Raw genomic sequence first — 15,304 nt, 5'->3', positions numbered from 1 at the left:
CGCTTGCGCCGCGCCGCGCAACGCCGGCTCCCTCCTCCGAGCGCGGCGCTGACGGGTCGTTAGCGGATACGGTGGCCGCAGGGGTGGTGCCAGCAGCCTCTGCCCGGCTCGGCGCCCGGCTCGGGGCCTGACTTGGCCCTCTCATCTCGCGGCTGCGGTTCCACCATGGCTCCCAAAGGCGGCTCCAAGCAGCAGTCCGAGGAGGACCTGCTCCTGCAGGATTTCAGCCGCAACCTGTCGGCCAAGTCCTCGGCGCTGTTCTTCGGGAACGCCTTCATCGTGTCCGCCATCCCCATCTGTGAGCGCTTGGAGAGAGGCGGGCGGGGAGGCCGCCGGCGGATCGGGCTGGGCGGGGACGTGGCAGGGCTGGGCGGACCGGCAAGGCGTGAGCCGGGGCCCGCGCTCTCCCCAGCTCGCCCTGGCCTCGGGGGCAGCATGTAGCCTCTGTGGGCCTCCGTGATCTGGTCCAGGGTAGTGGTGGGCGGCATCCCAGGAAAGTCACCTGTGGCGCGTTTTAAAAGTACGCTAGCTCGTTCCCGGGCCTCACTCCTGCGGATTGTGAGTTACTCGTTCCGGGATGGCGGCCCCGAATCAGTATTAAAACTAACGCTCGGGTTAAGATCTTGTGATGCTAACATTTAGGCATATAGCCTGCTATTTGCTTTTTTTCCCTACAACTGTCGTTTGCTGTTACGAGATCTTAAACTTATTACTTACTTTGGAGAAACTCATGAATTAAGATGAGAGACATTAACACCCGCACTGAATTAGAAGTGTAGCTTTAGAACTGCTTCACGCAGAACATTATTTTCCTAGTTTGACGAGAGAAGTTGGACCAGTGCCAAGGGCCCGCGCTCTACAATGTGTAGTAACCCTTTTAATAAGCCTATTAGGACAATTCTAGAATTCTTACTTGGATGGAAAAACTATACAGTCTTGGCCAAGGTTGTTTTTAGAGCTCAGGGTTCCCGAATGTGAATTTCCTCTCACATTGCTGCACTGTTGTTGGACAGTCAGATCCAGATGTAGTTTCTCTTTCGGCTTTATAAAACCCAGCGTGCAGTTAACGTGGTGTGGAGCCTTTTGGTTCACTGGCTGCACTGAGCACTGCCTTGATTTCAGGTAACAGCCACGTCAGCGTGTAAACTCTGGTTTGGGGCTGCACATGGCGTTTTGGAATGGCCTGTAGTTAGCGTGACAGTACCCTTTAGAATGAAATTTGAAGTCTGAATTGTAATTTTGTTGAGCCAGAGTTTGTGCTCATTTTAGAAGCAGAAATCTCATAATGGACTAGTTATAGAAAGGTTATGTTTTTCAAGTGTTCTCAACTAGGGAAACTTGAGACTAACGTTTTACTGGATATCACACTTCTGAAGTTCCCCTTATACCGTATTGGATTCCCTGATCAGGGCTGTATTTTACCAGGTTTAGCTCTAATTAATTCAGCAGGCTTTTGTAACTGGCTGGTAATATTTTGTTTCTTTTTGTATCCCCTCTCCCCCTTTTATCTTAATTCAGGGCTATATTGGCGAATATGGCACATGGACCTTATTCAGTCTGCTGTTCTGTATAGTGCAATGACCCTAGTAAGCACTTACCTGGTGGCCTTTGCATACAAAAATGTGAAATTTGTTCTCAAGCACAAGTAAGTATATTTCTCAAGAGAAAGTATATATTGTTGCATTTTTATATAGTAGGAGGTCTTCTTAAAGACCATTTGTGTGTGTGTGGGTTTCAATAAGCACTATTTTGAGATATATATGTATGTATATTTGGAGGGGGAGGCACATTAATGGTATGAAGGAGTAGCAACTAACCGAAAAGCAGAGACAGTGCTTCTGACACTGCTATGGAAGTGGGTATTGATGGTGGAATTAAAACACTTAAGTACCATCCTTAATCATGGGGTTCAGAAAAACAAACCCACCAAGTAAAGTAACATTTTAGAAGTCAAATGGAATTCTTTCTAGAAGGAATTGTTCTGGGCTCACCATGTAGAATTTTTGGATGTGAAAGAAGTGGTCTTTTTTTCTTATATTCAACGCTGACATTTTTAGTGCTAATTGCATTTTTCTTATGAGAATATGAAAATGTAAAAGGTTACCATATTTACTCTATTTCTACCTTCATTTTATCGTGTCACTCTCCTAACAACTCTTCATGGCCTTCTCTTTTCTAAATGTATTAAATCCAGATTCTTCCAGGCCCCGGAGTGCAAGTCTTCTGCCTCCTACCAGTGGGGCCTTGTCTTTTAGGGTTGGGCCCTAGATCTTCTGACTCAGCTTTTGTGTCATCCTTTGAATGTGACTCGTTCCCTCCCTCATTTAGAATCATCTCCCTTTCTTTCCATTCTTACATGTCTGGTATTTCAAGACTTAGGAATCTTTTCCAGAGAAATCTTAACTGTCCTTATTGTTCCTGTGTTAAGCTTTCTAGTGATGAGTAGAAACACACTGAGATGATCTCAGTTAACAGGGATTTATTGTAAGGAGGCCAGAAATGGTCTCAGCAGCTGAAACTGGCCTCAGCAGCCTCTCCACTGTTGTTCTCGACCCTTAGGAGTCCAGGTTGTGCGTGGCTGTTGCTAGAATGGCTAAATCCAGGTCACCTTTGTTGTCTCCCTGCTTGACAGCCCCTCTTCACTAACTGCCGTTCCAGGATTCAGCCCATCTCGGCCTCTGCTGTCCTGGGCTGTCTTCCTTGTGAGGCATGGCCGTCTGTGGATAGCGCAGCCCTCAGAAGTGGGCGTTTTGCATGACCCATCCTTTGTGATTCCCTTGGAACTCAGTCCCTTTGGGACCTAGTGTTTTTTCACTTGTTCTGCATATCATTTTTATTCGCCTTTTTGGAGTCAAAAATCATGTTCTTTCCCCTCATTTCTCCTTTCAGCTTCTTGAGGGCAACTGCCATGTCTTTTGTTTATTTCCCTTACAATAGTTAATGGTATGTTTAATTTAGTTCAGTAAAATTTCAGTGACCTACTGACTTAATACACTCTCTGAATTATTTTTTAGTCATAGTTTTGGTGTAATATTAAATATTGCTACTGACATCAAAACTTCTACAGATTGGCAAGATTGTTAAGGCTTAAAGAGCCAGCAAGATTCTGAGTGTGGGTGGGTGTTGGTGGTGGAGAGAATGGCTTCAGAGTCGACAGTCTGGATTCCAGTCCCAGCTCTGCTCTCCTAAATGCAGAGCCTTGGCATGCATTTCATCTTTCTAGACCTCAGATTCTTGAGCTGTAAAATGGGAGCACTCACGGTACCTCGTGGGATGGTGAGGATTAAATATGATACGTGCGACGTAAGCCATGGTGTCTGGCGTGTAATAAATGTTTGTGTGCAGTGCTGGAGAGGCTGGGGGTGAGAGGGCCCATAGGAATTTTTTTTTTAAGGTGGCATGATTTTAAAAATGTTTGCAAAGATTTTTTTTATCTCAGTTGGCTGAGAGCTGGGCCCCTGGATTTACCTCTGTTTTGTTTTAGAGCATTCAGCGCTGAGTGAGGTTTGTTTTCTAAGAGCACTGAGATGGAGGGTAGGGCTTCTTGAGTTGTAATAAACCTACAGTGTGGTTGTTAATGTCTCTGTTAGGCGAGTATAGAATTGTAGCCATACAAGAGAAATTAACTAGTTGTCTGGTTCAGTGTCTTCAGGAAGATGTGTCATGCGGACAGATGATTGACTGTTTGTCCAAGAGATGCTTAGAGCCAACTCTTCTGAAAATAATTTATTCCTGTGTCCCAGCACCCTGACAGTTGGGGGTGGTGGTGTGTGTGTATTTTTTTTTACCCTCTGTTCCGCTAAGAAAGGTTTCTGCTGTGAACCATGTCCATTTCTTATCAATTGGCCTTTCTTAGAAAAAAGCAGTCTCATGTGAAGTTCAGGAAACACTTAAAAGTGCCTGGGATTTGCTAGAGATTAAGAGATGAGAGTCTCTGCCCTCCGGAACTGAACTTTTACATAATAAAATGAGTCAGGGAAAGTTGGACATTATAGTGTCTTAAAGTATCTCTTAAAGCAGCTACCTGCTCTCTTAGCTGCCTTTTTTCTTTATGTTTCAGAACTTATTTCCTTTTACCTGTTTTTTTTAGACAAACTGATTTTCCTCTCTCCAGTTATCAATTTGTGGAAAAATACATCAGTTGAAGCTGACTAAAGGTTTTCTTTTTAATAATGTCACTTGTAACTTGATTCTTGAGTGAGAGATAGAGATGGAGATATAGGTAAAACCAGACTGAATTTGTGCTTAATTTGTAGCCCAGAAGCTCATGTGGTTGGAGAAAGGTTGAGAACTATTGCCTTGAATGATCTTGGGCTTTTCAGGAATCCATCCTGATTTTCCCCCAGTTTCCTTTGGTCCACTGACCAGAACTTAATATACATAGTAATGAGGGATTGAGTAACTGAACATAGATTGAACAGATGTCTATCTCTATGGTGCACATCCTGTTGCTTTCAATACATCTCAGTATCGTGTTGAATGTTTTCTTAGTGGGACTTTGTAATTGTTATATTTTGCTTGTGATCAGTTATTACTTTTTCTATGTTTATGGCTAATCAGTTTCTCCCGTATTATGAAAAATAAATCATGTTGAATTTAAATGTCTAATCTTTGGGAGGCTTTTTGTATTTCATCACAGGTTAAATTTTATCCTCTCTTTCACTAGCAACCCCATCTGATAAAATTCACCTCATAGATTTTTTTAGGATTATGTCATTTTTTTTCTTTATCTGACTCATCACTAAAGATTCTGTTCTGATTTCTTGAATAACACTTCCAGCCTTTTTTGGCTGATTCCATATTATCTCTTGGTGCAACTCTCAAACCAGTAGTTCGTTTAACTAAAAGTGCTGTTGGTCACTCCTTAACCATGTGGTATTATTTCTTTTTAGTGAAATTCCCCTTTGGAGTAAAGTTAAAAGCTTTACTTTAAGATATTACGGCTATTAATTCTCTCTTTGTTAAGCTTAGTTTTCTCTCCTGTTATTTATTGGAATTGAAATCATGTATTATTTGCTAATGCCTTAACAAATTTATTTGTGGAACAGTTAAATTACGAGTTAAAACAAAGTGGAGCTATAATGATTCATAACTAAGCTGTGTTAATAGCATTTGACTTTTATTTCCATATTAAATACCTAACTTAGGAAAATTCTCCCTTTTAAGCAGAAATCAAAACACATCACTAATAAACCGCATCTTGGAAGTTTCTTGAACTCCCTCTCTTTTGGCTAGCACAGTGTAATAAACTTGGAACTTTCTGTCCAGCTTATTTTCTTGAAATGTAAAGTATACAGTTGCCAATACAAGATATGAGTACAGAGTGTTTCTGAGAGAGTGTGATGTTCACTCCTGGAGCATGTGGAAACCTTTTTTCTTTTCCTCCCAGAGTAGCACAGAAGAGGGAGGATGCTGTTTCCAAAGAAGTGACTCGGAAACTTTCTGAAGCTGATAACAGAAAGATGTCTCGGAAGGAAAAAGATGAAAGGTTTGGCTCCCTATTTAAAGTGTTTGTGGTAATCAAAAAGGGGGTTATTTGTAGAAAATAAGTTTTTGGTTTCTGCTTAGAGCATGTGGATATTAGAATTATCTGAGGAAAACGTTGGTATTAGAAGTCATGGTAATGAGAATAATAACTGACTTTTTGAGTTTTTATTACTACCAGATACTTTTCTTTGTGCTGTACACAGTTCATTTATTCCTCCAAAGAGCTCCATGAGGTAGGTACTGTTGTTTTCTCCACTTTACACCTGAGGAATCTGAGGTACAGAAAGCTCGGGTACCTTGCCCAAGGCCATAGATTAGTGTGTGGTAAAACCAGGATAAGAATGCAGCCAGTCTGACTTGAGAGCTTGTACTCAACTGCTCTGCTGGAATTTAGGAGCCTGCAGAGCTGTGTCCAGTGCTGGCTCTGCCACTTGGTAGCTGTGTGACCTTGAGGGTATCGCCTAACCCCTCTGGGTCTGAAGAGTTTATATTGTGTTGTGTGTTAGCATTTTTAGGTGGTGGTATTTCTGTTCCTGAGCTTCCCTGGGGACATCTGGTTCTTGGTTATCTGCACTGTTTGGAAAAAGAAAAGAATTAGGTTTGTCTCCTGTTGCCGAATTCTGTGCCACATTTGTTAGTCCCACCCCCAATTTTTTTCCTGCCAGCTGCTGTTAGAAGGCTAATAAACAGTCTGACATCTGAGTAGAAGTCTCTGAATGATTGAGTAAACTTGTGCTTAAGAGTTGCCAGATGGTTTAATAGAGTCATGAGTCGAGGCTGTTTTCATGGATCTTAAATTTTAGTATCTATGAGGTGCTTTATGAAATGGAATTTTTATCCCACTTTTCTCCAGAAAGACTTTGTGGGGACTTGCAATACTGAATTGCATGTGAAACAAAGCAATACAATTTAAAAAGATCAGAAACCGTTTAAAAGCAAGAAAAGGTGGATGAACAAGGACCTCAGCATTAGTTACAGCAGTTGGGCACTAAACTCAGTTCTGAGCTTCCAAGTGTCAGAGGAAGCATCCAAAGTCATCCAGCTTTCATTGTCGGATGAGAAGCAGCATGCAAATCCTTCTGAAAAGAAACTTTCCTGGCACTGAATCTTGGAAGGACTTTATCAAGTGGATCCTTATTTAAGGGACACTGAGTAACTTAATGAACAGTGTCTTCTACAGTGGTTTTGGACAGGCACCAAAACATTATTGAAATGATTATGTCCTATGGATCCTTCATAAAACTGAAGGCACAATATTAAAATCATGACAGTGAAGGCCTGTTTTTTAGGGAGCAGGTTTAAAGACCTCTGGCTCTGCATAGCTTTTTTTTTTTTAGAATTGCAAAGTTATTTTTATTTTAAAATATTAACAAGAATTCATTACACTTTCAAAGAAATAAATTTCCACCATAAGCAATTTTGATTAATATCTCCAAATATTGCTCAACATTTATGTACAGCTCTTGTGAATATCATGCTGATTCATGACAACCTCTGGGACCACATATTACAAAACAAAAAGAAGCATTTCCTAATGGATGCTGGGCCATACTGGAATACAAATGGATTGCTAGGCAAAAATCTATTGCATGTGTTACCTAAGAGGAGAAATGTGACAAGATAGTTACTTTGCCTTTTCTCTTTAACGTTTCTGCTACTCAACTCCTCCCTCTGCATAGCTTTTTAATTGCAAATTTTTGCATAGGGATAGATATTAGAGAATCTAGACCACTTTCTTTTAACCTTTTCATCGAATTATAATATTTATTAGAACAGTGGTTCTTAAACTGGAGTGCACATCATAGTTAGCCAAATTTCAAAATGCTTGTTACAAGCCCTTACAGGTCTTACAGGTTTTAGGTGATTAATTGTATCAGAGATGGCAGATGGGTCTCTTCTGCCCACTACAGACTTGCCTGATTTGGTCTGACACTTGTTCTTGATCCTGGGATGTGTCTCAGAATCTTTCTCAGTGTGGTATTCAGGTAGTTTCTACTACTGGATCAGAGTTGGAATTGGAAATGAAACCTCTTTGCTGTTGCCTGGACCAGGTATTTCAGAGTAGGATGAAATGGAGGTGTTATTGCTATATAAAATGCAGAGTGTCAGAAGATTATAAAATTTTCATTCTTGTCACCAGTAGAAATTTTGCTGTTTGTAATTCTCTTGCAAAGGCCACGCTGGATACAGTTGTACCCAGGTCTGTACTCATTATTGATGCTGATAACTGGATGCAAGACTCCCTTTAAGATCCAGTATTTTTCTTCCTCAAAGGATTAGTTACTTCCAAGAGATTTAAGAGAAGGCTTATCGGCATCTTTCTGCCCAGATGAGTATCTTCAAAGCTCTATCTAAAATCATTTGGAATATGGACTACATGCCACTTTTGAACCTACTTTTTTCTACCTATCCAAGGAAATTAGGAGAGGAGAATCAGATTCATTAACTTTTGTCCCAAGGTATGAATGTTATTTCTCCTTGACTTACTGACGGTCCATCATTTAGTATTATCAGATTGTAAGAGTTGTTGAGTTTGGTCTCAACTTTTCTCCTGTTTTAGGAAGTGCTCCTTAGAAAAATGACTGCTTGAGAACTGTTCTCCCAAAGTAGATTTCCTACCAGTGAAGCTTTTGCGGAACCATTGCTGATGAGGGCAACTGGGGGTCCTAAACTTTTTCAAAATAAACCAGGCTGGACTAGAAAAAGTTGAGAGCTGTCAGACAGTCCTGACTGTGTATACCCTGATGTAACACACGGTCTTTGCGAGCTGGGATAACCTAAAGGATTGAGCCACTCTTTCATCAAAAATGTCTTGAAGATGGTTCTGATTCAGGGCATGATGGGGAGTTAGGGAAAAGTGCTGTGGTGGAGGTGTGATAATTTAATCACCAGCAGTAAAGGCATGCTAGTGGCCTACTCAAGGAACCTGTCTTCACTGGGTCTTGTGCCAGAGTCTTAAAAACAGAGGCAATTGTTCTGAGTGTTTTGTAGCATTAAACCGTGTTGGGACTATGGATATTTCTGGGCTGGTGTTTTCTTTGATCATTGTTAGAATGGTATAATGTATTAATTCCAAGTCACATATATTTTTTAAATTTACATTTAAACTTCTCTGAAATCAGAAACTGTTTTATAGTTGATAGCTGCATTTAATGTAATGTCCTTCACTTCTTCCAAAGTTTATAGCAAATTGAAGATTTATTAAGTTGATGGTATCTACAGAATCAAGGAAATATGGCATATGTATTAGAGACCACAAATTTCTTCTGACAAAGATAAGATGCTAATACCTTCCATTTAGCTCCTTTATAGCCATGCTTGTTGACTTTAGATTAGAACATTTGGTGACTAAAACATGGCAGTTACTACTGACGTTAGCCATAGTGCTGTCCTTAGGATTAGTTGGGGGTACTATCTGGCCCCAGAGTAATGTACCTTTCTGGGGGAGAAAACATCTATGGCAATGAGTTACAGCCTTTTTGATAATGACCTACAGTAAAAAAATATATATATATATTTTACTCTTTGACCAAATACACTTTTACATACACACATGTAAATGTTTCACAGAACAATAATTATTACCCTACTGTATGTGATGCACTTGATACTTTTCTATTTTTTCCTTTTTTTTTAACGTGCTGGTCTCAACTCACTAATTTTTCCCGAACATCAGATCCACTCAATTGATTTCATGTCCCACTAATGGGTCACAACCTACCTACTCTTTTAACTTTGTAAATTGCTTTACAAAGTTAATTAACTGAGGGAAATAAAGGCTCCCTTATTCACAGGCACCCTGGAACTTCCTGTTGCCTGTGTGAAGAGGTAAAAGAAAAGGTTGATAAAGTACTAGTAAATTAATACGATATCATAATGTGTAAAGAGGATTAAATAAAAAGTAAATGGGTTTTACAGAAGTTAAAAACTCCTCCTAATGATCAAGCAGATTCTTAGTTTGAATTAAATAAAGATGGCTAAAGAGAGTCGCAGACAAGTCTGCTTCTGTGATGCCACAGCTAGCTTTGTCCATGGGCTTGTCTTAAGGTGAAATATTGAAGGCTGAAATCTGTAGACTGTAGAGAGTCTCAAGCCTCAGACAGCTGAGGAAGCCCTGTCAGGCTGCTAATCATCAAGTTTGTTTTCGGTGAGTACCTAGAGAAAGATGCCTATTTCAGTTGCTGATGAAACCAAGCTAATTTCAATTAATCAGTCCCTTCCTGCAAAGCTCTATAACTGCCTGGGAAAAAAGGTAACATACCCAGCAACTGTTTCTTGAGCATCGATAAAGTTTTTTTTTTTTTTTGGCTGCATCGTGCGGCTTGCGGGATCTTAGTTCCCTGAGCAGGGACTGAATCTGGACCCCAGCAGTGAAAGCACCGAGTCCTAACCACAGGACCACCAGGGAATTCCTGAGCATCAGTACAGTGAAATATCTTTTTCAGTAGGAAAAAGGGGACAATGCTGACTGAATTTAATATTAAAAACAGATTCTGCCCAGAACACTTAAGGAAAAACTTACTATGAGCTAGAGCCATGTGGTATTTAAAATTTTTAGTACCTATTTAAAAACTTAAATGACTTGTTTTGTGTCCGCAGAATCTTGTGGAAGAAGAATGAAGTTGCTGATTATGAAGCTACAACATTTTCCATCTTCTATAATAACACCCTATTTCTGGTCTTGGTCATTGTTGCTTCCTTCTTTATATTGAAGAACTTCAACCCCACAGTGTATCCTTTTAAAGGTTGATTATCTTTTTTAGAAGTCTAGAAACAGTTCGTTTTAGTTTTGATTTGTCTGAGTATTTTCTGGTAACAAAAAACTACACAGGGAGTCAGTCCTTTAAAAAGCACCGTGACCTTAGGCAAGTTTCTGGACATTTAAAATACGGGCTTTTGGTTTGATTTGAAGTTCTTTTAAGTTTATGAATTAAGACTTCATGATAAATAACAAGTATTACAAAGCAGTCTTACGTATATGATGATGTGTACCTGCCTAGTTAAAAAAAAGTTCTAAGGAGACAAAGCAAACTTGCCTTCTTTGCTACCTCCTGGCATGAGCCCTGTGTCTGCTGGTACTTTGGGGCTTTGGGGTTGGGTGGATAGGCAGTGGAGTTAAATTGGCACATTTCATAATAGCTTAACGGTGTTTCAGGTTGCTCTTAAATTGACCTTTTGGGCAAGAATCAGTCTTCTCTTGTTAAGGTAATTTATTAAAGGTATTATCCAAGAATGTGCAGCCAAACTTTTAACCGTTGGAGATTTTGATGTAATAAAATATCAGACACCCTCCAACTTGTATCTCCTGGGAATACTGGAGTGGTTTGCCCCAAACACTGTAGTCCTGAGGCTGAGAGTAGCTGCAGACTTTCAGAACCTCCTTGCTTTTACAGGCTAGCTGTAGCCAAAACACTGATAGACAGGGAAGACTTATTTTTCCTTTGCTCTTGATGTGGGGGGGTTGGGGGGTTGGGGAAATCAAGTCCCTTCTTCCTCCCCATGTTCTTTGATCAGTTCTTTTTCTGCAGGTTAAATGGAATTCAGATATTTTCTTTGTGATCATGTGTTCTAGGTTTCTGTCTCAAGTGTTTTCTTTTTAAAATTGGAACACATTTCCTGTGAATGTTCTTCATTCTTTATAATCTCCTCTCTTGTAAATTGCATTTGCAGACATTGGGACTGCACATTATTGTCATTAGACAGTGTCAGGAGGGAAACAGTACATTCCAAAGAGATGGGTTCTTTTTGTTTTGTTGAAAACCAATTTGGGGTTGATTTTTCCTTAACATTAAATTCTTACAGGAACTACATTTTGTCCATAAGTGCTTCCTCGGGCCTCATCGCCCTCCTGTCTACTGGCTCCAAGTAGAGCACGTCAGCTTCCCTCCACTGCCCTGGCTTTGTGTCTATGGGTGGCCTGTGGTATATGGAAAAGTAGCAGGGTGGTCAGGGTGGAAGACACACAAGCTGTTTTTGTAAGTCTGGAGTTTGAGGGTTTGAAAAACCCAACAAAATGTAATTCATTATTTGTTTATTGGCTCTTTTTTTTTTTTTTTGACAGATTGTTGAAATTAAATGAATTGAAAGGGAAACTCAGAGTACCAGGACATTTATTAAAAGGCAAAAAGTGTTGCAATATGTTATAATCACAAGGGAAGAAAATAACTTGTTTCCTTGACTTGTCAGAGGTCACAGTAACCTGGACTGAGCTGTTATTATTTATAATAGTAGCAAGAAGTTAATAACTGGTTCTGTGTGTTCCAAGCACAATATTACAACTTTTTTTGGAACCATAAATACCAGAATGAGTCCTCTCCCTCTGGGGGATTGAACAGAAGCTTCATGTTTGCAAGTCTCTGAATTTGTGATTTGAAATAACTCAAAGTTAAAACATTAGTTTCTCCAACTTGGAGAAGAGAAACTTGTGGAAAAGTTGTTCTTTTTTTTTTTTAAAGGAAGAAAGGCAGCCAAGGTAATAATCTAAAAATAATGCTTAGGCATATGAGAGTTGTCCTATGCGGTTATTAAAGTACACACTGTTCAGCTCTATAGCTTTGGTCCTGGATGTCCAGGGAGGTTAGCTTGACCCTACCATGTTGGTTTGACCTATTAAGAGAATGGAATCATTGTTTTCTCTTGACCAGGGTCTCACATCACTGGAGGAATGTTCAATAAGAGAACCTCTTTCCTGAATATTGATGTGTAAAAGACCAAAGTAATTTTTGTGATCTTAGTTCTGGAATTCTAAGAACTCTCCAAGAAATTACAGTGGTTTTGGTGCTGGTCAGCATTTTTCCATGAGGACTTTTGTAAATTTGACCCTTTAGTCCACAGGTTCCTATCAATTGTAAACAAAATATTGATCTCTTTAGACCTTGTGGGTCCAGCCAAGAGCAGTCTCTTGCATTTTTTAACCAGTGTGTTTACAGGTAATTATTTTTTTCTATGTTCCATGATTTGAAAAAGTTTGGGAAGCTCTTCTTGAACCTACATCACTTAAAAGGTTATGGACTCACAGGTGATAATTCCTGTCAGCTTTTGACCACATCCAGTACTTTTCTACAAACAATATCTTAAAGGAAATATATTCCCAATTGCTAATCTTAACTTTAATGTTTGGTTTCCACTTCTAAATTTAAGGTGAATGTTGCAAATAATATTCACCATTTATAACTATAGAAAGATATTCACCAGGAGTCCATCTTCCACTTCCATGCTGTTGGATGTTTTGGGAAGTCACATCTAAGAACCTGGAATGAAGACGGGCCAGGAGTACGTTTGCCTAGTGACCCAGATCATCATTATCTTCAACTGAGGATTAGATTTCATCATTGCTTTTAGAAGTCTGCAGTTCTTTACTTTTCTCTGGTACATTGTTATCCATGTGCCACCACTGGGTAATATGAGGTTAATGGGGAAGTCAGAAGAAAGACCCTGCACAGTAGTTAGTGTAGCACATAAGAAGTTTATTATGTTTTAACTTTTTTTTTCTGTTGATTAATAACTGGTCAGTAGTTTGGTGGTGTGGCGTTTGTACCAGTTGCGCTTGCTTATTTGACAAAATGACTATTTGACAAACCATCAGTGTCTTCTGTTTGTTACCAGAGCTGGGTCAAGTAATTTTTTACCTGTAATTTTTAACTTGCAGGTAAAAAATTGCCACTAGATGGCAGTGCCTGTATAGATGGGAAAAAAATTCTTATAATACAGTATACCTGAGATGGGGTGGCGAAATAGGGGCATCAGTGTGACGTTCTTAATAGAGTGCCTCTTGAGTTAATAAACTGAATAATTTGTAGAAAAGTGAGGAAGCAAAATTTGGTTTTGGTCCTGAAATTTTCCTATGGCACTTTTTGTTTTTAATCCTGATAATAGTTTCTAACTTTCTATACTGTCAGATAAATTCCGGCGTATAAGTTTATAAGACATATTCTGATGGTTCTGCAGTTTTCACTAAGGATTTACTGTACCAGTGCTTTACTCTTAGGAGCTGTGGAACCTTTTCCCCAGCTCTCTAGGTGAGAGCTCCGTGACTCTCCATGTCACCTAGAAAGACTGTGCAGTGCAAAGAATTATGATGTGCTGGATCTGGCTTAGTTAGTAAAAGCCTGCTGGAGAATTTTTATCTTAAAAATTCCTCTTATCCAACACCAGTAAAATAAAAGGGGTTTTGCTGTAATTGGGATTCAAAGTGATTTAATTCCTGTTTTTACACCCCTTGTGATAAGTTACAATTTCATTTATAACTTAATACTTGGGTTGAAATTATTCTTAGCCAGTAAAAATCTGCTGGTTGACCTATATGGTATATTATTCTAACTTGGATAGAATAATTTGAAGCAAGTTTGAAGTTAACAAATGTGGAGGTTGGATTTATACCCAAAATTCTTATGAAAGGTCTTGCTAAGTGTTTTCATTTTTTGGTCACACCGCACGGCTTGTGGGATCTTAGTTCCTGACCAGGGATTGAACCCGCGCCCTCAGCAGTGAAAGCACAGAGTCCTAACGGCTGGACCACCAGGGAATTCCCAAAAGGTCTTGCTTATTGAGTATCATTAAGTTTTGCTTTGTAAAATTTATATTTTCCCTAGACTTCTTTATAAGAACCATGTGATTAAGTATATCATCTTTATTTCATTATTTCATGTTAACCATTATTTTAATTTCCCACGCATGTAAATGCACATTTTTGTAGTTACTGATCAAATGCTTGTAAGGGCTGTAAGGGGTTATCTCCCACCTCCTTGGACTCCCAAGTAGGGGGATTCATTGAAGATTAGGAGGGTCTTTTGGGTGGTTGGTTTGATTTTCATGGAGATGGTTAGAGATGAACTTCTCATTGGCCTTCATGAGTTTTCATTGCATTTCTTTGACCTTTCCTTCTTCTTAACTGATCCTGAATTTGGATTCCTATCCAAGTTTTTTTAACTTAAAAAATCACACACACTTACTTTTTCATAAAGCTTTAAAGCTAAAAAAATCATCCCTAAAAGAGCACCGGACTGGAACACAAAATACTTGGGTTCTAGGCCTGGTTCTGCCATCAACTTGCAGTATGAGTTTGGGCGAGTCCTTTTAATCTCTTCAGGCCTGGGTTCCTCATTTGCAGGGAGTGGGGTGGTCTCAAAGATGGCGAAGGCCCGTTGAAGCCCTGACATCTGTCCGGTGACCCTTGGTGCACACTACGGATGAAGATGAAGTGGCAGTTCTTAAAGTGGGAAGCCAGGCACAGGGCTTCTAGTTTTCATTTCCCTTGGCTGAGGTTTCAGTATGTGGCTGGCTGCCACCCAGGTTACCCTTTGGAATGGTATGTTCTCTGCCAAGGAAATTCTTTCCAGAAAAGAAAAGAAAATGAGAGTGCATGGAAATTTTTCTTAAGGATAGAACTGTGAAATGTATTTATCTAGTATATTTACCATGGCAGATGATTTGTATATAAAACTAGGTGTTCCCATGGCCAAGCAATGTTGGTATTTGATTTTAATTTGCAGGTTCTTTTTTTTTTTTTTTTTAATTTTATTTATTTATTTATTTATTTATTTTGGGCTGTGTTGGGTCTTCGTTTCTGTGCGAGGGCTTTCTCCAACTGTGGCAAGCGGGGGCCACTCTTCATCGCGGTGCGTGGGCCTCACTGTCGCGGCCTTTCCCGTTGCGGAGCACAGGCTCCAGACGCGCAGGCTCAGTAGTTGTGGCTCACGGGCTTTGTTGCTCTGCGGCATGTGGGATCTTCCCAGACCAGGGCTCGAACCCGTGTTCCCTGCATTGGCAGGCAGATTCTCAACCACTGCGCCACCAGGGAAGCCCTGCAGGTTCTTTT

The 15,304-nt window shown here is 39.9% G+C and overlaps 1 protein-coding gene across 1 annotated transcript; it reads left to right on the top strand.

Moving 5' to 3' along the window:
- The first annotated feature begins 48 nt into the window (after positions 1-48).
- SSR3 (signal sequence receptor subunit 3) lies at positions 49-11,579 on the top strand. The gene is made up of 5 exons (XM_082459698.1): positions 49-298; positions 1,519-1,645; positions 5,390-5,488; positions 10,087-10,218; positions 11,290-11,579. Exons 1-5 carry the CDS (start codon positions 166-168, stop codon positions 11,354-11,356), a joined length of 558 nt encoding a protein of 185 aa, XP_082315824.1. The 5' UTR covers positions 49-165; the 3' UTR covers positions 11,357-11,579.
- Positions 11,580-15,304: the final 3,725 nt, after the last annotated feature.

Source organism: Balaenoptera physalus (assembly GCF_965194825.1).
Source record: "Balaenoptera physalus genome assembly, chromosome: 4".
In the NCBI taxonomy this organism is placed as follows: domain Eukaryota; kingdom Metazoa; phylum Chordata; class Mammalia; order Artiodactyla; family Balaenopteridae; genus Balaenoptera; species Balaenoptera physalus.
The sequence above is the reverse complement of the archived record's forward strand: the minus strand, read 5'-3'. Positions and strand labels throughout refer to the sequence as shown.